Below are 26,853 nucleotides of genomic sequence, written 5' to 3'. Positions count from 1 at the left end.
GCCCTCCATTACAAAGTTCATTTTCAATCAATTTTCTTATGTTCACGGCCTAACAGTTAAGTAGTTCATAATTAAGATGATTAATTTGGAGAATTTTATACAACGTGCTTTTGGTATGGTTACGGTATAACATACTATCACATCTAATGTTGGAAAATTTGTATCCAAATAGTGAAAAGATAAACTCATAAACATCAAAAAGTAAAAAAAAATCTAGTTGTATGCCATGCGTTATATGACATAAATTTCAATACATGATGATTTAAGAGGCATCATTGATTAATGACCTACTCACACTATTGTCCCTTATAAGATACACTTTTTCTCACTTTACTCCATGAAACTTAAGGGTCTGTCTGGTAATGTTTTACATAACAATTTTCTAAAAACTGTATTGTAAAATGAAAATGACAAATTAAATTTTGCATTATCAAAATATAAAAAGACGTCTGGTAGCGTAATTGAAAAACAATTATAAAAAACAAAAATAATGAAAACACATTTGATATTAACCAATTATTACAACCAAATAATTATATTCCCAAAATATATTAATTATAAATTATTATTAACCAATTTCATAAAATATATAATTAAAAAAAGGGATTAATACCATTTTGCTCCCCAGACTATTGCACTTGTATTAGTTTGCTCCCCATACTTCTAATTTAGAAAATTAAGGACTCTGACTTTTTCAATTTTGCCAATTGAGGTTCTTCCTTCAATTTACACATTTTTTATCCAAATCTTTGAGGGCAAAATGGTCCCTTCCATTTAGATCTTATCATTTTTTCTTTATGCATCATTTTTCCTTTTTTATTTCTCGCTAAATTCTGGTTGATCATCTTGACATTTTAGATGAAAAATGTATAAATTGAGGGAATAACCTTAATTGACAAAATTGAAAAAGTCAGGGTCCTTAATTTTCCAAATTAGAAGTCTGGGGAGGAAATTGATACATATGTAATAGTCTGAGAAGCAAAATGACATTAATCCGTTAAAAAAAAGATAAGTTTCATAAAACCCAACCCACTTCGGCCAGCGCGACTACCTTGAAGGTGAAAGAGTTGTTGGTGACCGTATTATTAATGAAAACAAGACTGCAAGCACTTATGATCTAGTTGAACAGATGTATTTTCTCTATGTAAGAGTTGTTAAGGCTCGTGAACTTCCTGCCATGAATGTTACGGGGAGTCTTGATCCGTTTATTGAAACGAGAATTGGAAACTATAGAGAGATTACAAAGTATATATTTTGAGAGATGGGTAGAGAGAGAGAGAAATAAATAGAGGAATAGAGGAGAGATGAAGAGAGATGGATGAGGTGGGCAGCGGCGAGGGGTAAGGCTGCCGCCGGAGGTGGGTCAGGCTAGGTGGGGAGGAGGTGCATATCACATGTTTTTTCATTTTTCTATTTTTTTTTCAGTTGTAATTTTTTTTTATTTGTATCTGTATTCTCTATATTTTCTAAATTCACTGAAAACATCATTTAGTCGTTTTCTGAATTTACACTGTAAACTAGAAATTATATTTTGTGTTTTTCAAAAACTGTTTTCTCAACACGACAACCAAACGCATTTTTGTCATTTTTTGAATTTGTAAAATGAAAAACTGTTTTGTAAAACGTTACCAAACGCACCCTAAATCTTCTCAAATTGTCACATGAACTTCACATAGATGTTGCAAAAGACCTTATGCCGTCATCTCTGTCAATTTTTCCGATAAAATAGCTGACAGACCTATATGGCTTGAGTGAAATCTTTTTTTAGTTATGTAAGATACATGTAGACAAAAAAAAAAAAATTTAAAACCAAAAAATAATAAAATTCATGTCAATTTTTTATAATTTTTTTTGTCCATATGGATCTTACATAGCTAGAAAATGGTCTCATTCATGCCATATAAGCGCTACGTTAGCTTTTTTAACGAAAAAATTGACAGAGTTGACGGTATAGGGTCTTTTGCAATAACTGTGTGAAGTTTAGGTGGCAAACTGAGAGAATATTTAAGTTTCAAGGGACAAAGTAAAAAAAAGTGTATCTTATAGAGGCAATGGTGTGAATAAGCCTTGATTAATTAGGCTAAAGCCGAATATCTTTATTGATTAAGATTTAAGATTTAAGATTAATGTTTCTATAGTGATTAGTGGAGCCGTGGAGGTCTTTAAACCCGTCATAAATCGATCTCTTTCGAGCCAACTAAAAAAAAAAGGGAAATGCTTTCAACCCAAGCAATTGCTTCTGGGTATCCCAAATATATGAATTCAGAGTCATAAAAGGTCTATAATGACAACCACTTCAGCAGGTAAATTCCAAAAGAACAAGTCATAGACTTGAGATGCAGAAGAATTCAAACCAGATACGCCAGGAAATCCAGATAGCGCAAAGGATAAGACGTTTGGAATCGGTTTTCCTTTTAATAATTATGTTAATTACTTCATCAAGTTGAACCTTGTTGCTTGGGTGGAAATATTGCGCCAACTCTTCTAGTTAATCCCAAAAGGCTAAAAGCCCAAAACATACCAGTCCTATTCTGAAGCACCAATCTTCAAAGCGAAAGCAAAGGGGACCAAACAAAAGGAAAAAAAAAAACAAAGATGCTGACTTTGTGTATTATGATATCACATAATTAACATCAACATGTATAATATATATATTATATGTTTGTGAAAATGATGCAGCTGAGCTGTGAGAGGATTGGAATATGTCTTTAGGATCAGGTTCTCAAAGTGGAAATTAAAAAGAAAAACAATGGCTTATCATGTAGGAAACGTTTTAATACATCCATATATATTTGAAATTAAGCATGAAATAATTTTAAAAAATACTTCTTGCACTTTAGTTTAGTCCAAAATATGCTTGGCTGCTGCTCATACAACAGAATGGTTGAATGTCTCTGGTGCTTATAGGTTCATGAATCAAAGGTTTGAATTTAATTTGGTCACCAATTGAATTACATCAATTGAATTTAATCAAAGGTTCATGTATGGCTAATTATTTGGATGTTCATGAATTAAGAGCTTTTTTATGGTAATTTAGTCCTTAGAATATACAAACACCAAGAACTACTAGCTAGTAGAAAATAGATTAATTAATTGGTGCAAATAAAAAGTTTAGGTGATAAAACTTAGCACAAGAGTCGATTAAGACTCTGATCTAAAAATATTCAGACGCAGAATGTTATCATATTTGTTTTTACATCTCAACTCTCAACTAATTCAGCATGATATGATAATGATGAAATTGGCCCGATGGCCCAGATGGATTATTCATCATTGAAAGAGTATATAAGATCACAACAGATTACATATCATAAATTAATTTATTGGAAGAATTGAATCAATTGATGTGCCTAGCCAACAGTATCAAAGATTACTGATCATTGGGCCTCAAACGTGATACACAACCATCATAATAAAACTAAAGGAATATATCATTGAAATACAATAAATAATTGGATCACGATTTGGTCTCATTTTGTTTGAATTGGCAAAATTGATTAAAAACATATCCAACAATTTTCCACTATTTTTTTTTTTTTGCAAAATACTTTTATCTGCCATAATTCAAAACAGACATGCTCTGTTAAAAGTTAAAACAGAGCAGTACAGTTTGTCAGCAGCGAAAGGGATATCTGAACTAATTAAGCCACCCTTCGATTTCTTCACAGACAAGCTTTGATGACAAAATGGGTAATTAAACTTTAAATATAAATCAGGCCAGGGTGTGCCAACTAATAGATCCATGCAAGCTTTTAATATATACGAGTATACGACAAATAATTGCTTAATAGTTTTACTTTTTCACGTACCCTCGAAGCAGGTGGTCTCATATCATAAGCAAGCCCATTGATTTTTGCGTGGTGTTACACAAGAAACGACAATTTACTTTTCAATGCATGCTCTAGTCGAATTCAAAGTCATTTTTTCACCATGTTTTAGTAGTGTACGTAATGGGGTCAGCAAACTACTTAAGTACTTATTGCATGATCGATAAAAGAGATCGAGAGTACCGTAGGTCGTAGTAATGAAACTTCTTTCGTAAAAAATGAAATTTTCTTGTATACCAAACACGTACGGGAAAAAAATCATCATAGCTTATTATTTACTACAAAATATGAGCCTAAGAAAAGTTTATTGGATTCCTCAGTTTATAGTTGGGAATCTTAGGATCAAGGAACTACCTGCCAACCCCGTAGCTTCACATAAAACGTCGGCAGGAATTATATACATATATATGTGTGTCATTTAATTAAAAAAAGAAGATTATATAAGCCAATAAGGTTGTCGATGGTTCACAACATGTGTATGTACCATACGAGAGAGTGACCCAACTAGTAGGACAACACACATACATCAATTGGACAAAAACAAAAGTTTTAAAAATAACAAAAGTTTTAAATTTACATATAAAAAGAATCTCTGATCGTATCATTAGTAATGTCGTAGGAAATTAAGACAAATATATATATATATATATAGCACTGCATCCAATGATGCAAGTGAATCCATGACTATCTACCAACAAATGAATTAATGTATAAGAAAATTTAATTAATTAATCCATCAATATCCCCTAAAGGACTAAACAATGTTAACATAGAACTCTAGCTAACGGCTCTATTATTACTTATTAAAGTAAAAGGTTTGACTAAACAGAAGAAGAATCAAGACAGAGAAAAAAGCTAGCGATCAAAAAGTCGAGTATGGCTGTTTGACCTGTTTCGTTTTTTTTTTTCTGGCCCAAAACAGAGTATGGCTGTTTCAGCTAAAAAGCCTAAACGCCTCTTTCTTGCACGTGGGCGTTTTCAAGCCTCTTTCTTTGTTCAGCTGCTCCCAAGTCCAGTACATTAATAAAAGCGTAAAATTGTAAAACTACTCCCTCTTTGGTAAATTTATTACTTATTAGCAGTGGTCCTCTCTCTCTTGTCTGGTCTTCAGGGCATGCATTCAAGCACAGGTCCCCTCGCAGGCAGGCCCAGATGATAGGATATATGACCCAAAATTATGAATATAAAGTTTTCATCATTGGATGCTAGCTTAATTAAGCTTTGACCAAAATAAGATTTAGTTACGCCACTGATCACTTCTTAAAATGGATATACATCAAAAAGATGTCCACAAAAAATAAATTAATTAGAAAAATGCAACTGATTGATGGCACATTATTGTTAGTTAGAACTTAGAACCATCAATCATATATGCTTGATTAGGTCGCCCCCAAGTCACCATCTATATAATTTAAATTCGTGATAAGCATTTGAAGTTGCTGATTCAATTGGAAAGACCTCAAAAGTACGTCAGCTCCCAATTGATCGAATACATATACCACGTACACTGCATGTAATTATTATTAGTAAGGTTCTGTACGTCAGCTCACAAAACTACGCAAGGTTCTGTAGTAGTAAAGTTCTAATTTCTAAAGGATAATATTTATAATTTCAAACATGTTGTATTAATGTCTTCACTCTTCAGGACTAGAATTTTGATATTTTGACCAACAGTAATACAAGTTCTGCATCCAATCTTGACTCTTTAAAATTATCAAATTTTCCCATTTACCTACCAGGCAAAAACGAAATTGATTTCATCAGCCAACGAAAAAACAAAAGAAAAATGAATAACTGAAAACAAAGGAGGAGTGTACCAAGCCAGTTTTGTTGAGAGAAATAACCCAATAACAAAAATATGGTCTTACATATATAGTGGTTAGTGTTAGGCCTCTTCACTTATTGTACGTAATTAGTTTTGGGTTTTGTGTAATATCATAAAAGAAATTGGAATATTTAACTGAAAAATAATTAATAATAAGTAGAAATGTTCAAGACCTTAAAAACTATTATGTAAAAGGTTCGTTGACTTTAAGTATCAAATTATAATATTTTTTCATTTTAACTATTAAAAAGTTTATGTCATTTTACTTGAGATACTAAATTTTAATTTATATACCAACTTTAAAAAATATAGTTATATCATAATTTTCAATTATATAAATAAGGCTATATTTTTTTAATGTAAAATCTATGTTCCCTCACTTGTGCGTTAGTAGGTCACTTAAACCAAATACATTGACAACTAAAATTAAGTAATTGGTGTAGAAATATGCATGCATGAGTAATAATTACATATTTATAAAGGACTTAAGAAAAATTTTAACACACAAGAAACCTAACTATATAAGTAATCCTAGGAATCTTTGGGTGCAAGACAAGTAAACAAAAAATTAGAATGAATTGGAATTTTTTGATCGAATATCTTGTTTATCAGCGTGAAAATTAGATTGTAATATTGTATCAGCGTGAAAATTAAAAAATTAGATCGTATTCGCCTGAATATCTTGTTTATTAGCCTTTCAACGAGCTATTTAAAAAAAAAAAAAAACCCTAGCGATAGCGGTCGCTTTCACTGACCGGACCCCGCGTCCCACGCGTTTACATGCATGTGATGTGGGTACTCTGATACTCTCTCTCTCTCTCTGTCTGTGTCTTTGTTCCAGGATTTAAAGAGAGGCACAGGTAGCACTTGAGACACACCCACAGGCCACAGCAGAGAGCAAAACAAAAGAAAGCAACAAAGTATTAAGAAATTAAGGAGACCAAGAGACCGAAACACAGAGAAAGAATGAAGCCCACTCTGATTCTCTCATTCCTCTTCTTATCTCACTTCCTTATTCTGTTCCAAGGCCCCTCGAGTCTAACCCACGCTGCCGGTGGCGGCACATGGAAACTCCTCCAACAAAACATCGGCATAGTAGCCATGCACATGCAACTCCTCAACAACGACAGAGTCGTCATCTTCGACCGCACCGACTTCGGCAAATCCAACCTCTTGCTGCCCAACGGTAAATGCCGCAACGACCCCACCGAATTAGTCCTCAAAGTCGACTGCACCGCTCACTCCGCCGAATACGACGTCGCTACCAACTCCTTTCGACCACTCTTTGTCCAAACCAACGTCTGGTGTTCCTCCGGCGCCGTCGCGCCCGAGGGCCGTCTTATCCAGACTGGAGGTTTCAACGACGGCGACCGCAAGGTCAGGATTTTCGAGCCCTGCGCGGGTTGTGATTGGAAGGAGATTGGGGATGGTTTGGCCGCTCGCCGTTGGTACGCCACCAATCATATTCTGCCAGATGGACGGCAGATTGTCATCGGCGGACGGAGACAGTTCAACTACGAGTTTTATCCGAAAAGCCAGTCGTCTTCGAATGTGTACAGTTTGCCATTCCTTGTGCAGACCAATGACCCCAACATTGAGAACAATCTGTACCCCTTTGTTTTTCTCATGCCCGATGGGAGCTTATTTATTTTCGCTAACAATCGAGCTATATCGCTCAATTACGTTAAGAACAGCATCCTCAAGACGTACCCGGCCATACCCGGTGGCGACCCGAGGTCGTACCCGAGCTCCGGGTCCGCCGTGTTGCTGCCCCTGAAGAACTTGCAGGCTCGGTCTGTTGTGGCTGAGGTTTTGGTTTGTGGTGGAGCTACCAAAGGGTCTTACAACCAGGCAGCAAAGGGCAATTTTGTGCAAGCTCTAAAGACATGCGCTCGGATCAAAACAACCGACCCGAATCCGCAGTGGGTTGTGGAGACTATGCCCCTTGCTAGAGTCATGGGTGACATGACATTGCTCCCAAACGGCCACGTCTTGATCATCAACGGTGCAGCAGCGGGGAGTGCCGGGTGGGAATTCGGTCGGAACCCAGTTTTGAACCCGGTTGTTTACAAACCCGATAATGCAATCGGGTCGAGGTTCGAGGAACAAAACCCGAGCACCATACCACGGATGTACCATTCCACAGCAATATTGCTTCGAGATGGGAGAGTGCTTGTTGGTGGTAGCAATCCTCATATTGGGTACCAGTTCGGCCCTAAAGTGGTTTTTCCAACAGAATTAAGATTAGAAGCATTTTCTCCAACATATTTGGACCCCCAAAACGCAAATCTGCGTCCCAAAATTGTTGCACCAAAATCTCAAGCAAAGATCAAGTACGGACAGAAGCTAGCAATTCAATTTTCAGTGACGGGAACACTGGCACAGAATTTGGTGTGGGTGACAATGGTGGCACCGTCTTTCACAACACATTCGTTCTCGATGAATCACAGATTGCTGGTACTGGCTGCCGAGAAGGTCACCAATTTAGGGAAGTCGACGTTTCAAGTTCAGCTTACAACACCGCCTTCGGGTAATCTTGCACCCTCCGGATATTATCTTCTATATGTGGTTCATCAGCAGATTCCAAGTGAGGGCATTTGGGTCCAAATCCTCTGAGGCCGTCACAAAATTAAATGAAAATATAAAGGGATAGCTAGATAGATGCCTTCTCTTCTTTTTATTTTTCTAAAACAATTGTAAATTTTTTTTTTTATTTTTTTTTTATGATATATGAAGACTACAAGGGGTATTATAAATATAGACTGAATAAAGTCACGAGTATTTGTTCATTTAACCTTTTGTGAAATTGTGAATATATATTTACGAGATAATGATCCCACGTTGTTAATTGAACACGTCTTTAATTAATTGAGAATTAAGCGATTTATTAACATACGATGGAGGAAATTTCCTTCCTGCTTGGGCTTTACATCAGATATTAAAATTTTAATTATTTTCTCAGTAATTATTAAAATACATGAACATGCTAGGGTGAAGAAAATTCAATGTACGTATTGAGGTAGAATGCTCTAATTAACATCAGTTTTTGGGTTCATTTTCTCACTTTTTTTTTTCTTTAATATGAGAATATATATATTAAGGAAAACTTACAGCTACATCTCACAATATGAAATCCCACCAAAAAATTGACTATATATATAAGCTTGATTACGAGAAAATATATATCCGTGTGAACATCTTTATTAAAGAAAAGGTTACACTTATAGTACAAAAACCCAGACCAATTTGCAGACGATGCATACACGCATAGAACATGTAAACATTGTGAAAAACCATGCATATATATAGTTCAACTTTATAATAATTACTACTGTTGTTGTTTTGGATTTTCTTTCTTTTTGGCTACCCACGAATAATTGATGTTGTCGTTGTTATATACATTGAGAATGAGATGATGCATCAAAAGCTATATGTACATGTACGTACTTATGCGATGCCAACGGTATCGAAGTTGTAGAAAGAAGAAAACCAATAGTATGTAAATCAAAATGTGTGACACGGCACCAAGGAATCTTCCTTGTGTTGTTGGATGATGTATATATGCATATCTGTTGAATATAACTATTTGCACCATCTTCACTAATCATCTTTCTAATAGCGATGAAATTCACTTAGAACCTACATACATGTACATGAATGGATAAGTTAAAATAGTTTTAATAACATTACTCATTTCTATGGAGATAAACAAATGTAATATTGCCGCTGTTTCTGTCAGTTTCTCATTTTTTCTTGGCCCAATTTATTTTAAAATTTTGGGCACAATTCACCCAGCTGCTATCATTTTCATCACGACTGAACCGCTACGGACAGTTCAGATAATTAATTAGTAAGCTAACTAATCAAGCTTCAACACGTACAAGCCAAATAGTTTTATAGTTGCAATGAATTCATTTCTGCATGCGTAAGTCATGCATCACCGGATCACCCTCAACATCAAAGCAATTGTATTTCATGATTTAGCGTCTAAAATTGTAGAAAGATGGGATCTAATTGGCCGGAGTCATTTTCAATTCCTAGCCCATTTCAGCAAAATGTCACATTAAAAATATATGTGCACACCAAGCCTATATCTATCAGGCCATGTCACTTGTTTCGACATTTTCTGGGGTGGTGACTGACTGCCTGGCCGGCCAGTATGCCAATTATACCACTTGACGATCTATTCCTTGCCAATTATACCACATGGTGTAGAACCAATATGGGAATAAATTCCATGCAGTGGCACGGGATGCTCGTGCATGTATGTCATAGATTCATCTGAATCATAAGACCAAATTAGAACATAATTGACAATTTCGAAAACAAAAGTGATAAAACTTGTCTCCAAAATAAGATAAAGACTCGTGCGAGTAGATCATAGTTTTTGCAAAATTGTGTGCTGGGGTGGTGGCAGCTAGCGCGTCACGGGTTACTAGATCACGGGTCTCTGTGTTCTAATGGGCTAAAGCTGCATGGCTAGGATTGCAGTCCATTGTCACGAGTTGATGTTCAGACAAGATTGACCTGAAAAGTATTCTAGCTCGAATATGTTGGGCTTCTCCAGAAAGCCCATTTTCGTCTTCTACGAAACAAACAATTTCTATTGTCATGGGCTCACTCCACGTTCATATCTAGTATAGGTCTCTCCTGTCTTGGGCTGGGGTTATTTTCTTTACTTCAAACCACAAATAGGAACAAGGACCATAAGATTACTGTTAAATCATGCCTGCACCCCTGCTTAATTTCCAGCGTTGTATGTTTTTTTCTCTTAGAATGAAGTATTTTATGACGAAAAAAATAAATAAAAATCATGCCTCAACAACCCCTCTATACCATTACACTCACAAATTTCTCCTCTATTATCTTCATTATAGATAGATTGATTAATTAATTAATTGATACTGTAATTATGTAATTGATTAGGATTGCTTAGTTACTTACTAATTATTTGATTCTGTTGATTGCCCAGCAATTAGGTTTCTTTCTATTTATTTCTCTAATGTACTTTGTATGAATAGGCAATTATTGATACTGTAATTAGGTAATTGATTAGGATCGATCAGTGTACTAATTATTTGCCTGCCCTATAATTATGCTTCTTTCTATTTCTTTCTCTCATGTACTTTGTATAAATAAATTGGTTAAACCCAATCTAAAAACCCATCAAATTCTTCAACAAGTTTATTACCGAGCCTAGAGTTGGATACCATGGAAGATATGATCAATAAATTACCGAATGGGGTTTGTCACATACTTTCGTTCCTTCTAACAATATATTTTCGTTCCTTCTAACATTATATGTTGTGCGCACAGCGCCTACCATTTTGTCTAAAAGATGGAACAACTTATGGACTTGTGTTCCCAACTTAGACTTTGACGACCAAAATTTTGAATCGTTTTGTTTATCTCGTGGATGCATTTGTTTTTCATCACACATTTAGGACTATCTCCAACCATTGCACCAACCATCACGATATGTTGATCATTAAATGTGTCATTGAACGCGGTTCACAAGCCGAACAATCTACCTAATTTTGGCAGCAATCATTGGAGAATCGTAATTGCCAAAAAAAAAAAAAAAGAGGTAAGAAATTTAAAATTTTCTTGTACACACAACAACATTTCACTTCCCTACAATTTTATTTGATTCCCTCGTATATGGGAAAGGAGACCTAACTGCGGGCCTGCATGTTGGCCCTGTTTGCCCTGCATCACAACAATTATATTTAAGGCATGCAGACCAGCAATTATATAATTTATATTGGCCCTGTTGGTACTTCAGGTTATTAATTTGCTTGTTTAAAACATGTGCATGCAGACCAGCAATGATGTGCTCCATCACATGATATAAGATTGTCAAATTCACATCTTCATTTATTTGGAAGGGAACAACACCATTAGAGCAGCCCCAAAATCCAATGCTCTGTTATTTTCAAATCCAAAATAGCAAATTTTCTCACCGACTTGTTTTCGCTCTCTCTGCTTCTGATTATTAATTGCTTAATTCTACAAGGATATAAAGAGGGAGAAGCAAACTAAGCACAAAGTATAGACCGATTGATTAAAACACAAAGACATAACGTTCATAATCAATCTTCTATTCCTCTTCTTTCAAGGACCCTCTTCTCTTTCTCTGACCAACGCAGCTGGTGGCCAATGGCAACTCCTGCAACAAAGCATTGGCATTTCTGGAATGCCCGACGGCTGTCTTGTTCAAACTGGTGGCTTCAATGACGGAGAACGTAGGGGCAGGATTTTCGAGCCCTGGCCAGGTTGTGATTGGCAGGAGGTTGAGTTTGGTTTAGCCGTTCGGAGATGGTATCATCCAATCATATTCTGCCAGATGGAAGGCAAATCATTGTCGGCGGCCGGGGACAGTTCAACTACGAGTTCTACCCAAAAACCGAGTATTCTAAGAATGTGTACAGTTTGCCATTTCTTGTGCAGACCTATGAGCCCTACGTAGAGAACAATCTGTAGCCGAGGTCTTATCCAAGCACTGCTTCTGTAGTGTTGCTGCCACTGAAGATGCAGGCTCAGTCTGTTGAGGCTGAGGTTTTGGTGTGTGGTGGAGCTCCCAAAGCGTCTTTTGTCCAAGCAAGAAATTATACTAATTTTGTGGGAGCTTTAAAGACATGCGCTCGGATCAAAATGACCGACCCGGAATCCGCAGTGGGTGTTGGAAACTATGCCTCTAGCCAGAGTAATGGGTGACATGCTATTGCTTCCAAACGGCAATGTTCTCATCATTAATGGTGAAGCAGCAGGGACTGCCGGGTGGGAATGTGGGCGGAACCCTGTTTTGAACCCGGTTATTTACCAACCTGATAATGCAATCGGGTCACGGTTCGAACTACAAAACCCGACCACGATACCACGGTTGTACCATTCCACAGCTATATTGCTAAGAGATGGGAGAGTACTTGTCGGAGGCAGTAATCCTCATGAATATTACGAGTTCATCAACACGGTTTTTCCAATAGAATTAAGCTTAAGAGGCATTTGACCCTTCTTATTTAGAAGCTCAATACACAAATTTGCGACCCAATCTCAAACTACACTTAACTATGGACAAAAGTTTACTATCAGATTTTCAATCACGGGAACACTTGCACAAAATATGGTCTCAGTTACAATGGTGGCACCATCATTTAGTACACATTCATTCTCAAGGAATCAAAGGTTGTTGGTGGATTTGGTGCTTGCTTCTGAGAACGTCACTGCCCTTGGGAAATCAGAGTTTCAAATTGAGATTACGACACCTAGTTCAGCTAATCTTGCACCTCCTCGCTACTATATTTTATTAATATACGAGTATTAATTCATGCATCTCCCTAATCCGTCATCTATAGAATAAATTCAATGCAATGCCTTCTGAAAACGAACACGCAGGTACTGAAATTCCATAATGTAACAGACAACCCAATAATTAAGTTGAAACTAATGGTGTGTTTGGATGGAGGAAAAAAACTCGGAATTTAAACAAAACTCAGCATTTAAGAAATTACATGCTCTAATTTCCTTGTTTGGGTCAATAAATACAGAATTTTGTAAATTCTAGGTGGAAAAAAACTTGGGATTTGAAGGCTGTAAATTCCAACTTTAAATTCCACCTAAATTGGTGTCATTTTCAAAATTCTAATTTTTACAAAAGAAAAATAAGTCGTGTCGACTATGTCGATACTACCACCATTACCGCCAACGTCACCACCACTAACACCACCACCCCCGCCACCACCCCGCTGCAGCTACCGCCACCACCACCGAGACCGCGCACCACCGTCGCCACCACCATCACCATCACCGTCACCACCACCACCACCATCACCACCACCACCATCACCACCACCACCACCACCACCACCACCACCACCACCATCACCGTTACCGCCGCCACCACCATCACCGCCATTGCCGACACCACCACCACCACCGCCACCGCCGACACCCCAATTTTAGCCACCACCATTTCTCCCACCGCTTATGGGCCATCACCCCTACCAATATGATCAACTCACCATAAACATCATTTTTATTATTGTCACCATCACCATCACTCTTTTGAATTGATGCATCAAAAATTAAAACTACCATAAATTTCGTATTTAAACTCTATTATGTTTACATGTTATCCAAACAAGAGAATCTACATATTCTACAATTTTAAATTACATCGTTTTAAATTCCGTCATTTGTGAATTCCTTAGTAATTTCAAACTACTTCATCCAAACGCACCATAAGAGCATTCAATTTACAATCTGCCTTCTATTTGCCGTTCCATAATTGGGTTCAAGGTTATATGATAAGCCACATCGATAAAAGAACACTTTGATCGCACATTCAAATTCCAGAAGGCAGGCACAACAAAATCTGATAAGCCCAAAACATAAAGCAAATTACATCTATTGTATGAGATTTATGCCCAAAAGTTAGCCTGTGTACTCCTATACAGAAGGCATAACAATGTCTTTGCCTAAATCACCTAATTACCGAAAACGAAAATTACTGAGCAGAAAAACAAATTAAGCACGTTCACCACGGATACGCCTAGCAAGTTGAATGTCCTTAGGCATTATGGTGACCCTCTTGGCATGGATGGCGCAAAGGTTGGTGTCCTCGAACAGACCCACCAGATATGCCTCTGCAGCTTCCTGAAGAGCAAGAACAGCGTGGCTCTGGAACCTCAGGTCCGTCTTGAAGTCTTGCGCAATTTCACGAACCAGGCGTTGGAACGGCAGCTTGCGGATCAGAAGCTCTGTGCTCTTCTGGTACTTCCGAATTTCACTGTTGCATTCATAAAGAGGAATATTGAATTAGGGCAAAGGTCAAAATTTAATAAATTCAACAACATGAACAATGAATTAATCAAACACCTACCGAAGGGCCACTGTTCCGGGGCGATAACGATGTGGTTTCTTGACTCCACCAGTAGTTGGAGCTGATTTCCTTGCAGCCTATATGAAATTAAAACAAACAAAATCAGATCCAGAAACTAATTTAAAGATCAAATGGATAATTTTCCGGGAAAAACCCCAGAAACTACAATTTTCCGTCTAACCAAACAACCCAGATAGAAACAGAAACGAAACGCACCTTAGTGGCGAGCTGCTTCCTTGGAGCCTTGCCACCGGTGGATTTGCGAGCAGTCTGCTTCGTACGAGCCATTTCTTCGCAGATGAATCACAGAAAACACAAACAATCTGAAATCAGAGACGAAGTTTAGATCAGAAACGCAATGATTGCTAATCCCGAACACAGAAAGAGAAAAGAATTTGGGGTTAGAGAGCTTCCGTACCCTTTGAAAGAGAGATTAGGGTTTGGATTACAATTAACAACCAGATAGAAAAGGTGTGGAGAGAGAGAAAGAAAGTACAGGTATTTATATGGGTCGTTTAACTGGGAGAGTCGGTGGAAACGTGAACCGGAAGTCTGCGACGACAAATCAGATTTGGAGTAGTATTTAAATTATAATCCGTGTGCTTTGTCTTTCTTGCTCTTTGATTGGCTGGTATAGTGACGCACGGATAGCCAACGTGGACGAGTTGTGTTTCTTTTGTGAGTGTAATTCAAAACGAGTCGCGTGTACGATAACTCGGCCAAGTCTGGTGAGTAGTAAAGGCTGAGCCAGACACATACCACAGCAGTTGTAACGACTTGTCGTTGTGGCAGTAAACGGTTGTATATGCCCACGTTGTGACGTACCTCGTCTACCGTCCACTTTTGTTTTGCCACAAAGCGACTTGTTGCCGACAAACAAGGACATTCCGTTTCACGATTAGGCGAAACGACAGAACGACATCGTCTCGACACATTTTCCTTCTGCCTCTGAATTGGAACGTTTGGTGGTTCGATGGAGGGTAACAAGAAGAAGGGGTACGCGTGGGCAGTCTCAGCCGGACTAAACGCAGCTCTCGCTGCCGTTTCGGCGAAGCTCTTCACTCCTCAGGTGCTTTTCTCATACTAGTGCAAATCTTAGAAATTCTTGTTTGTGGTAAATTGCATTGTTTGATCTGTGATTAAGCTGAATAATTATTGTTTTAACAGATTGTTAGGCTAGGTTTTGTGATACTATTCAATGTGACAATGTGGGGATGTTATGTGAACAGCCTTAAAGCCCTCTCATCACTGCAAGCAACAGTGACAAACTTTGCTGCTAACTTCCTCTCTTCTGGGTTAGCTGGATACTTTTTGTTCCAAGAACCCTTATCTTTGAAGGTAAATCAATACTTATACATGATCTTTGGATTTGTTTTTGGGGTCCAGTTCCTCTTGCTACTGACTATTCAAAGCTAGATTGCTGCATTGTAGCTGTGAATCACAAAAGTCTAATGGAGGACATTGTCACTCCTTCCACTTTGTGTTACTTGTATAAAGTTTTTTAGCCTTTTGCTTCCTGATAACAATGACCACAATTATTCACTCTGCCAAGTTACTTATACAAGGCATTCATTATTTACACATGTGTGTCGTAATTAACAGAAGAATGACATTGTTAACATGTAGTAGTTAGCATTTAGACCAGAAAATTGATGGGAAACTTTTTACCTCAATTGTCTAGGTCTCTATCATCAATATGCTCATTGTGATACTAGTTTCTTTTTGACATAAAACACTTGTATGCTTCTTGTGTTTTGTGGTTGCTTCTTTTTTTCTCTTTATAATCTATGTAAAAGAGAATGTTTTTTATTGTAATATCTTACTTATTATAACTTGCTTCTTGTGTTTTGTGGTTGCTTCTTTTTTTCTCTATATAATCTATGTAAAAGAGAATGTTTTTTGCTGTAATATCTTACTTATTATAACTTGTTTCTGGTGACCATTTTCTTAAAAAATACACAATTGAAGGAACTTTTCACCAAATATCTGGTTTCTGGTTTCAGAAACTACACCTAGCAAGACTCTCTTAAAAATTACACAAATGGTGGAGCTTTCATCAAATATCTGGTTTCGGGTTTCGGACACTGCACCTAACAAAACTATTTACTAATTGCTCAGCCAGCCATGATTGGAAAAACACAAGCAACAGACAAGAAATGGGATGCGAATTTGCATTGGTGTTCCCATATGTAGTAATTGTTCATTTGAATAACATTGTGCAAATGTGACTTTAGCCTTTCTAACTTGTTTTTCTGTATATCTGATGAGAGGGCTTGTCTGATAGTGGTTTGCAGGTGCCCTGCTCATTGTTGTTGGTTCACTCGTCCTTAGTAAGTCAAGCATTGAGAAGAAGACCAGGACGGATTGACACTTCTGCATTCCACTTCACCCCATCTGGTTAAGATATCAGATAAGAATATTTTTCTTCCCTCTACTGATAAAACCAGTAGAGAAAGAATATTGATTTTTAGAAGATGTACATCTATAATTATATACAGTATAAGAATGATCGAGTTTTGTTTTTGTGTCACTTTGTGCCTACTTTCTTGTTTCTTCCCTGCCCCCAAATGTCGCACTCCTTTTAAATTGTGAATTGTTGGGACTACATGGCCTGGTTTACACAGTACACTGCCACAACCACAATTTGTGGCTTTAACTTTGAAGAATTATAAATGCTGACCACTAAGGTGTTCCTTGGAGACAAGTTCTCTCTAATTTATTTGATTTCATACTTATTTTGGTGTTATTCTAGACATTTGAATTTATGAAAATTATACACAATTCCATACTTATTTGGTTTTATTTTTGGTATTACAAAGTACATTTTTAGGTTCATGTCATAGCTAATTTCACTAAAATTATTATTCAATAAATTGGATTAAATCTTAGTCAAAAGTTGAAAAGGATTTGATTGAATGGAATTGTAAAATCTACAAGTCGATTAATATTGAATACAATTAAGTTTTGTCAAAATTTAATGAATTTGAACTTATGTACAATGATTTAGTAATTTCGCTCAATTTCTTTTGAAATCAATTTCCATTTGGTGTTGGACATAATGGAAAGCTAGGTGGATTAGTTGATGAACTAGCACAATAGCACAAAGTGGAATAGGCTAAGCTAACACTAAATATTGTAGCTCTTCAATTGGAATCGATTGAGTATTGTACGGGCATCTCATGATTTTGACCCCCATGGAAAAAATGAATACTATTTAATTAAACTATTTCTTAGGGATCTTATAAGTTATAACCTAGTACTTAGCTTTAGCTAGAATTTGAATCAATGTCTCACAAGTCATAAGTGAAAATAGTTTCAATGCATAAATTATACTTTTTCTTAGGCCTTCCACTATGCTGCCGGATTGTGTGACCCAAAACCCATTTTGGGCCACAAATGGGTCACACCCTAACACTATGGGCCGGAATGTGTGACCCAAAAGAGGGTGTAACCCAAAGTGTAACCCAAATGTGTGTTTCAGTGTGACCCAAAATCAACTGTGACCCAAATCAACTTTAAGCCCACGTGAAGGAGAGAGAAACCGGTTTGGGCTGAAGAGAGAGGTGGGCCCCGCGCCTGACAAAGCTGACGAGCGGCTGCTGTTGCTGACGCAGGTGTCGGCTGACGCAAGCAAACTCGGTTGCAGCGCTGCCTTCCTTCGTTCCTTGACGCGTGGCTGAATGGGATACTCACCAACGGTCCAGATCGGCCGACCGTTGGTGATCAACGGCTGCTGCGTTTTGGCTTTTTTTTTTTTTTATTTTAGATGGGCCGGAAATGGATCAACGGCTGAGATTAATGGACCGTTGATAATCAACGGTCCAGATCGGCCATATCCTTTTTTTTTTAACAAATATTTAATAAATCATTTAAAATATATATAATATCCGAAAAATTGCCAAAAAATTTCGAAAAAATTTTAAAAAATTCCCCAAACCCTCCAACAGCTATATTTTCAAGGATGCCTATATATATCACACAACACTCATATGGTTTCATCACAATTTACAACCTTTGTTTACCAAATTTACACAAAATTTTTTTTTCTTTGTCATGGCTCCAAGAGGAAGTGCTTGGTTGGTAGCTGAAGATGAAGCCCTAGTGATGGCATACCTAGAGAGGTCTCCCGACGGTTGTCTTGGTGCCCAAATTAGAGCCGCCATGCTTTGGGAACAAATTTATGAAATTTTCAAGCGTAACATGGGGGGTGAAACAATTCGTAAGGTTGGCGGTGTTAAAGCACGATTCAAAGATATTGCGCGTGATTGCAACAAATTTTATGCTTGCTTATTGGAGGCCGAGCGAATGCGTGCAAGCGGTGCAAATGATGCCAATGTGGTAAGTTTTTATGCATTTATATATTTGCATGATTATTTTTTGTTTTATCCAATTATCAAGCATATTTATATATTTGTATAATTATTATATGTTTTGTTTATAAATGAAGCATACTTTGTATAATGGTATTACTATTTTATTGTTTTGTATATGTATCAAACATATTTATATATTTGTATGATTATTTTTGGTTGTGTTTATAAATGTAGCATATTTGTATAATGATATTATTATATTGTATTTTCACTATTTTGTTTATCTATCAAGCATATTTATATATTTGTATGATTATGGTTTTTGTTTTGTTTATAAATGTAGCAAATTTACTATTTATTTAAGTTATGTTTGCATTTCCACAAGAAAATTTATATATTTTAATTTTTATTTTATTATTGTAGTTTACGCAAGCACTTGAAGGCTTTCGAAACAAGACTGGATTCAAGTTTCCATGGGTGCACATTTGGGAAAAAATAAAGGAAAGTGCAAAGTATGCTGCCGTTCATGCTCCTGTTCGGGTTAGTGATTCAGAGACCCCCGCCACCGACGATGCCGACACTCCCGCCGATGATGATCCCGAGGAGACCGATCCAGTCATACCACTTGGCGAGGACGAAAACCCACCACCATTCCAACCATGCGGTTCCTCGCGGCCAAGGCCACCAGGGAGAAACCATGCAAAACGGGCCAAGGCAGCCGAGCCCGTCCAAACTCATATGGTTGAGTCCCGATGTTGTAAGGCTTATATTGTCTAATTTATGAAATTTTCTTATTTTAAATATATTCAATATTGACCTTATTTTAAAGATCTCATTAAAATAAGATCACTAGAATCATTTTTATTATACTTTAAATTTAAAATTATCAATTAAATATCACTTAATCAATATTAGACATATTTTAAATATGTATAAAACACTGTGACCCAAAATGGGTCACAGCACCATAAATGGGAGAATTGGGTCACAGCACTATTTGTGACCCAAAATGAGTTTTGGGTCACAAAAAATGGCTTTACCGTAGTGGAAGGCCTTAGAGATCTTCATGAATTATGAGGATTATTGTTGACCCACAAAACATTATGACCATAGGTCATGCCACACGAGCCCAGCCCAAGAAAACTATTGAAGTTGCACGAATCTCTAGCCCAAGCCACATTGGACGACTCCGACCGCTGGAAGGCTAGAAGCCATGTCGAGTGGACTCATCCCAAAGAGGTTAGTCGTAAAGTAAACCCGCTCAAACAGTAACGCATTCAATATTTCAATTTAATTGCGAGACAGACAGAGATAGATAATAAAAAACAGAAGAAAGAAGAAGAAAAAAAAATAGGTTAAATATAAAAATAATCTATAAACTTTAGAATGAATTTCAATTTGATTCACTATTTATAAAAAGTATCAATTTGGTTTACGAATTATGTAAGTTGTATCAAAATAGTACAAACATTAACTTCCATTGAAAAATTTAACGAAAACTGATTATGTGCACAACAAGTGATCATATTTTTAGAGATATTTTTATGTGATCAATTTTGTTAATTTTTTGATAAAAGTTAACGTTTATACTGCTTTGGTATAGCTTATAAAGTATGTAAACTAAATTGATACATTTTATAATTAATGGATTAAATTAAGACTCATCGTAAATTTTGTGTACCATTTTTGTATTTAATCGTCCGACACAGACAAAGACAGGTAAAACCCCACCACCCTCGTACCGCTACAAGTCCGCATCTACATCGTCTGATGAGTCTGAGTCTTGATGAGAGAGCGTAAAAATTAGAAAATTCTTCTTCTTCTTCTACCTGACTATTCTCCTTCCACGGGTTTTCATCATCTTCCACAATCAGAGTTTCCCTCAACTCTCCCACTCTCTCTGGTAAGCTCCGATTTCCTTCTACCTCTTCTTCCATGTCGATTTTCCATTTTTCAAGTTTAATCCTCTGATTGTGCTCAAAGTCACAGTTGTCTTAGTTTCTAATTGTACGCGGTTTTAGGTTGTGCTTTTAGAGCAGCTTCGAATAAGTATGGTGTCAGTCACTGTATGTTTGATTTTGGCTGCGATTGTTTTTTCATTCTGCAAATGAAGCTTGCTGTGGGCGGATTGGATTTTGGATTTCTAGGGTTTAGTTCTTAGGAACTGATTCTCTGAAGCTGCAGTGTATACAGATTTTGAATACTTAATTTTAGTCCTCATCTGAGAATTTTTCAGAATCGTTTTGTGTGTTGACCAGATGAAGTCAATTTTTTAAGTTCTATTTTGTCGATAGTTAAAACCCTGAAGATTGGCTAGTGCGTACGAACATTGTTTTAGTACAATCGATAAGAACTCCCTCTTCAATAAGTGATAAGAGTTCTGTGCATTTTGAGTTTCTGTGGTTGACCAATATGTCCATAAATCACATTGTTCTGTAGTTGATTCCATGATTGTCAGACTAGGTTTAGTCAATTCAATTTGTTGTGATTTTCATGACTACCAATGAAGTTGCCATGTTTTATATGTAAGGTGACTATGGTCTTGAATCATGCCTATGCTCTGTATACAAAATCTGAACATTTATTTTGTTGACATCAACTGCAGAATCCGTAGTCTCAATATTGGTTTGGTGTGAAACTTTTATCTGCAACTGTTGCTATTTGCTCATCTCAGATGGATGATGGTGGGCATCGTGAAAATGGACGACACAAAGCAGATCAGTATAAAGCAGCTCAGGGTCAGGTATCTGAAGCAATTTCATGAATATGCTATGAAATTGTGAATTAGCACGTATAACTTATAAGCACTTTTTATAAGGACAGCTGTGTATACATTTTCCCTTGTGAGCCATATGTTATATCATTCTGTCTCATTTTATGTTTCAGTGGTATATGCAACATCAGGCTCATCAGCCATCGATGAAACAGATAATGGCCATAATGGCTGAAAGGGATGCGGCTATTCAAGAAAGAAATCTGGCCTTTTCTGAGAAAAAGGCTGCCCTTGCAGAGCGAGATATGGCATTCCTGCAACGAGATGCAGCAATTGCAGAACGAAATAATGCCATATTGGAACGAGATAATGCCATTGCAACTCTTCAGTACCGAGAAAACTCCTTAAACAGTGGTAATGTGTCTTCATGTCCACCAGGATGCCAAATTTCACGTGGGGTCAAACATATGCACCACCCGCAGCAGCATGTACATCATCTGTCTCACATGGACGAAGCTTCTTATAGTACAAGGGATATGCACACAAGCAATTCCCTCCCAATGCCACCAGATGCTTCAGTGCCTACAAAGTCACGACAGGCCAAACGGCCGAAGGAGCCCAAGACAATGCTGCCAAATAAGAAAACTTCAAAAACACCAAGGAAGGTGAAGAGGGAGAGTGAGGACTTGAATAAGATGACATTTGATAAATTACATGAGTGGAAGGGAGGTCAAGATATGGGTGGTGAAGGTGATGATCTTAACAAACAGTTGGTTGTGTCAAAGTCTGACTGGAAATGTCAGGATCTGGGGTTGAACCAGGTTGCATATGATGAGTCGACCATGCCAGCACCAGTATGCTCCTGCACTGGTGTCCTGAGGCAGTGTTACAAGTGGGGGAATGGGGGTTGGCAATCCTCATGTTGCACTACTACAATGTCAATGTACCCATTGCCGGCAGTGCCCAATAAACGACATGCCCGAGTTGGTGGCCGAAAGATGAGTGGGAGTGCTTTCAACAAGCTACTTAGCCGGCTCGCAGCTGAAGGCCATGATCTCTCAAATCCAGTTGATCTCAAGGACAACTGGGCCAAGCATGGAACAAATCGCTATATCACAATTAAGTAGACCTGAAGAAATTTAAGTTGGGTAGAGGTACAGAGAGGTAGGAGAAGGGCGCATGGTGGTATGCATATCAATTTTTCTTTTCAGCTTGGTGGCGGGGGTGATAAAGATTTGATAATAGGCACTTGAAGTTGATTGCCTACTACTTAGCACGTTCAATGTTGCAGCACTCCTCGTCAATTTCTCCCCAATTTTTTTCACTTTAGAAGTGACTGGATGGCTTGATACTGCAGTAAGATTTTCTGAAAGAGGTCGGGTGAGCGAGGAAGTAAGGCTTATTTTTAATCGTCTTGGTTAAATTGCATGGTCTAGGGCTTGGCCTGTATTTGTATGAACGTAACCTTAATTACAATAGAATTATTTATCTAGCCAGTTATCATAGAGCCGGTTATTGTTTATGGTCATTCATAGCTCAGTGATGTATGAAACCCTATTGGTTAGACAAGTGAATTAAGTACATATAAGTATAAATCATCTTTAATTTTAAATCTGTTTCTGGTGAGTAAGCCTAATTTGATTCAATTCCACCACTTGGACTAATATTCCCAGGGCTTAGTTTTATATTTTATATGATTATTCTTCATTTCCATAATTTTATCTTATTCAATTCGTCTTTATGGCCATCTGAAACCTTAAATTTTATGTTAAATTTAATAATTATTATATAACTTTTCCCCATCCTGGAAGAATTAGCTTGTCTTCTCGTATAACGTAGCTTGAAGAAAAAGGTAGCTTGTCTTCTCGTATAAGGTAGCTTGAAGTATTAGTTATGTTAAACAGAACTACCTTATTCTCCTGCAGCTGCCTTTTTCTTCATGCAACTGGAAGAATTAGCTTGAAAGGTAGTTCTGTTTTTTGGGTCATAGAGAATAAACTAGTCCAGAAGGATTCATCACAAAGATACCAAACTGGTTGTGGCCACAATTCTAATCATTCAAACCCTGAAGTTCCTGATGATGTAAAATCTAGTCTCCAAATATGAATCAAATGACACCCCATTTAGCAAGATGCAAGGAAAATCTGGGAACTGAAGCCTCAGTTACAGGAGCTAAACCACAGTGCTCAAAATTTGAATAATAGAAACTGAACTGAAGCTTATGCGAGTCAGAACCACCTCACTAAACCGATGATGGCGAGAACAACTTATGGACAGTGAGGTGCCTCCAGCCATTAATAGTGGAAAAGCTAAATGTCATGTTAACTGTGATAATGCAATAAGCCATGTTTGTATAGAAACCAAAAACCCAAAAGAAGAAAAACATCATAGCTGTGTCAGAAAACAAATCATCAGCATCCATAAGTCAGACAGGGATAACTGTTTATATTGTGTCTCATCATCCACGGCATTTGATCAAGCAGAGGAAACGTATAAACAACTGACAAGTTTCATTACTTTTTAAATGACAAATATAAAATATAATATAGTAAATAACTTTAACAGAGCCTCAGACCGTCCTAGTTCATGATATTGTTTTTCAACACTTAGGCAAATTGCCTTCTGCCGAATACATAGTCATCACCGGCAATCATTCGATGAAAATATACAACCAAAACAGTAACAGAGATTATATAAAAACAATCTTTTTCACTTGAAAAAAAAAACAAAAAAAACAGGAAATAACAGAATGCTTCATGTTTCTTACACCTAAAAATAATAGAAGAATTAAACAAAGAAATAAAAAAGTGAGAAAGAGAGAGAAAGAGAGAGGCATCAGGTCTTCCTATCCAAAAAACAATGAATCATAATGCCCGAATCAAAACTCGAGCATTCAATCATTGGAAAGATTCATCAACTGGCCTCACTGAATTCATACAAATGCAAAATAGAAGTAGAAAAGTCCTAGAAGAAAATAAAATCAAGCAAATGAACAACGAAGAGCAAAACTTGAGATTAAAGACTGAGAAGACGGCGATGAGGAGCCTAGGGTTTTGGGTTCTGCTACAAGCTAGCACATTGGCTCGTTTTATAAAGTTTCTTGGGTGGGGTTCGGGTTTCGGAATTTTGATCGGACGGCTGAGATTAAAGTTTTTTCTATGTAGGAGTGAGGCCTGCTTTCGAGTGAACCTTCGCTTTGATTGGGCCCTTCGGATTCAAAACACTCAGGCCCAAAATGAACGACGGCTTCAAAATTAAAGTATGGGGGGGCTATTCAGATTTTAGACCACCCAAAGATGCTGAGTTGCCCATTTTACCCCTGCATTAAAAAAAAAAACCATTTCTCCAATTTTGGCCGGCCACCCTTCCCCACCGCCGGCGCAACCCCACCCCCTCCCACCGCCGGCACGACGCGACCCCACCCCTCCCCTTCTCCGGTCGACCCACTCCGGAGAAGGGGAGATCGGGTCTTTGCCTGGGCCGATCGGGTCTTCGCCTGGGTGGGTGGGTCGCGCCGGAGAAGGGGAGGAGTGGGTCGACCGGAGAAGGGAAGGGGTGGGGTCGCATCACCCCGGCGGTGGGAGGGGTGGGGTTGCACCAGCGGCGGAGAGGGGTGGCCGGCTAAAATTGGAGAAATGGTTTTTTTTTTAATGCAAGGGTAAAATGGGCAAAAAGGGATAAAAATTTAAGGAGATGGCCAACTCAGCATTTTTGGGTGGTCTGAATAACACCCCCCCCCCCCCCCCCCCGGCGCCAAAGTATGCAACTGGAACTAGCATAATGAATACAATAATGAATAAAATAAGAAAGGCAAATGTACCTGCAGCTAGACAAACCCAAAAGGAAAGAAGATCACTTTGAGTCTTTGAGCATGCTGCATAGCTCAAAGGCGTAATGCAAATTAACCAACTGCACCCGCCACCCAGCAATCTGAAACAAATTATTACCAAAGCCAAAACAGAATATATACCAACAGCACCAGCAAAACTACTGCCAGTCCAATCCAACTAAATAACCTTTGGACTTTGCTCAAGCCTCTCAAGGTATATGTAGAAAATGTCTGCTCTAATAATAAACAGTGCATATATAAAACAGAATGGTTTAAAAGTCATAAAAAAAAAAATTAATCAAGTTTTACATGAGGCAAACACTCTCTACTAATCAAGTTTTAGATGATGTATTCGATATGAATTGGATTTTGGAATTATTCAAAATAATTTCGAATAAAAAAAATCTAACTTATAAGTTAATGTACATTAAATGAGAAGTTTGATGGTGACTACAACTTTCCCTTGATATTCAATTTAAATATTTAAAAAGTGGAGCAAAATTTTGTGGTATTTTAGGTTTTTCTTTTGGGCTTCGCCCCTCTTGTACCAAAACAAAAAACTAGCTATTAGTTAGTAATATTTTTCTCTCTATTATTAGAAGAGGTTCCAATTTCCAAACTTAACATCTCCTCCCTCTAAATCAAGCAGAATAATTTTGTGGTATTTAAAAGTTCATTAAAATGACAGTTATTTGGATGACCTAGTTGAAAGAGCCGTAAAATTACTCTATATATTCAAGTTCGATTTTTAATCTTTCGAATAAAAAAAAGTTTATTCAATGGCGAAGTTGTAGAATTTGGAGAACTTTTAGGGTCCATTTGGTTCACTGAATTGATTTCCTATCCTTTGCATTTTATGGAGGGAATTCCCTTTTATGTGTTTGGTAGTTTTGAGAAAGTTAACTAGAAATTATATTTTTATTTTCATTCTCATGTTTAGGTTATGCAGAAATTGAGAATGAAAAATGTCAAATTTTAAATTATACTATCATATATTATTTAGTTAAAAAATAACAATATATATGACATTTTAAAATAATAAAAGAGTTAGTTTTGTAAACAAAACAAAAACAAAAATTGGAAAAAGAGTTTCATTTTCCTCCCAATAAAAGCATTAGATTCTTTTGAATTAAAAAATAATTTCACTTCTCTGTACCTATCAAACATAAAAATATCAAATATAAAACATAAAAATAAAATTAATTTCCCATTTTCAAGCATTCAAAATTTGAACCAATCGATAAATCTCCAAAATCCGCATAAAACTTAAAAGTTGATAGAACTGGTTTGGCATTATTCTCTCATAAAGTGGGAGAGGTCTAAAAGTTTAAATATCTCATCTCTGAAATTAAATAAGATAGTTATCAATATTTTAATTTACACGTTTACAGTTTACTTGTCCACTTGTCCTGGATACAAGCCGGTGATAAAGGAAGAAAAAAAAAAAACAAAGATTGAAAAACCG

General features: G+C 37.1%; 3 protein-coding genes, 3 non-coding genes and 2 pseudogenes across 10 annotated transcripts; 4 read left to right on the top strand and 4 right to left on the bottom strand.

Moving 5' to 3' along the window:
* Positions 1-6,367: 6,367 nt before the first annotated feature.
* On the top strand, positions 6,368-8,360 carry LOC147278138 (aldehyde oxidase GLOX1 pseudogene; annotated as a pseudogene).
* Positions 8,361-11,848: 3,488 nt separating this feature from the next.
* Positions 11,849-13,013, top strand: LOC147278137 (aldehyde oxidase GLOX1 pseudogene; annotated as a pseudogene).
* Positions 13,014-13,972: 959 nt separating this feature from the next.
* On the bottom strand, positions 13,973-15,075 carry LOC147278136 (histone H3.3). The gene is made up of 4 exons (XM_086249761.1): positions 14,952-15,075; positions 14,750-14,856; positions 14,534-14,610; positions 13,973-14,440 (listed from the first exon to the last, which is right to left on the bottom strand). The coding sequence occupies exons 2-4, from the start codon at positions 14,819-14,821 to the stop codon at positions 14,179-14,181; spliced, it is 411 nt and encodes a 136-aa protein (XP_086105887.1). The 5' UTR covers positions 14,822-14,856; positions 14,952-15,075; the 3' UTR covers positions 13,973-14,178.
* Positions 15,076-15,214: 139 nt separating this feature from the next.
* On the top strand, positions 15,215-17,279 carry LOC147278135 (cell growth defect protein). Of its 3 annotated transcripts, none has more exons than XM_086249762.1 (3): positions 15,215-15,602; positions 15,701-15,871; positions 16,828-17,279. In XM_086249762.1, exons 1-3 carry the CDS (start codon positions 15,507-15,509, stop codon positions 16,933-16,935), a joined length of 375 nt encoding a protein of 124 aa, XP_086105888.1. In that variant the 5' UTR covers positions 15,215-15,506; the 3' UTR covers positions 16,936-17,279. The 3 variants fall into 3 exon arrangements, with proteins under 3 accessions (XP_086105888.1, XP_086105889.1, XP_086105890.1); XM_086249763.1 differs by having other exon boundaries at positions 16,818-17,279; XM_086249764.1 differs by lacking the exon at positions 16,828-17,279 and adding an exon at positions 16,537-16,808.
* Positions 17,280-20,598: 3,319 nt separating this feature from the next.
* BPC6 (basic pentacysteine 6) lies at positions 20,599-23,175 on the top strand. Of its 3 annotated transcripts, none has more exons than XM_086250486.1 (3): positions 20,599-20,749; positions 21,452-21,589; positions 21,733-23,173. In XM_086250486.1, the coding sequence occupies exons 2-3, from the start codon at positions 21,521-21,523 to the stop codon at positions 22,684-22,686; spliced, it is 1,023 nt and encodes a 340-aa protein (XP_086106612.1). In that variant the 5' UTR covers positions 20,599-20,749; positions 21,452-21,520; the 3' UTR covers positions 22,687-23,173. The 3 variants fall into 3 exon arrangements, with proteins under 3 accessions (XP_086106612.1, XP_086106613.1, XP_086106614.1); XM_086250487.1 differs by having other exon boundaries at positions 20,626-20,749; positions 21,521-21,589; positions 21,733-23,174; XM_086250488.1 differs by lacking the exon at positions 20,599-20,749 and having other exon boundaries at positions 21,490-21,589; positions 21,733-23,175.
* A 773-nt stretch (positions 23,176-23,948) lies between these two features.
* Positions 23,949-24,029, bottom strand: LOC147278133 (small nucleolar RNA R38). The gene has a single exon (XR_015123686.1). It is a non-coding gene; the product is annotated as a small nucleolar RNA R38 (small nucleolar RNA).
* Positions 24,030-24,125: 96 nt separating this feature from the next.
* On the bottom strand, positions 24,126-24,207 carry LOC147278132 (small nucleolar RNA snoR20a). Its single transcript, XR_015123704.1, has one exon. It is a non-coding gene; the product is annotated as a small nucleolar RNA snoR20a (small nucleolar RNA).
* Positions 24,208-24,391: 184 nt separating this feature from the next.
* LOC147278131 (small nucleolar RNA snoR64a) lies at positions 24,392-24,472 on the bottom strand. The gene has a single exon (XR_015123657.1). It is a non-coding gene; the product is annotated as a small nucleolar RNA snoR64a (small nucleolar RNA).
* Positions 24,473-26,853: the final 2,381 nt, after the last annotated feature.

This window comes from Dryas octopetala, chromosome 7 (genome assembly GCF_963921425.1).
Source record: "Dryas octopetala chromosome 7, drDryOcto1.1, whole genome shotgun sequence".
NCBI classification, from domain to species: domain Eukaryota; kingdom Viridiplantae; phylum Streptophyta; class Magnoliopsida; order Rosales; family Rosaceae; genus Dryas; species Dryas octopetala.
Note: the sequence above shows the minus strand (reverse complement) of the source record. Positions and strands in the feature narration are given on the sequence as shown.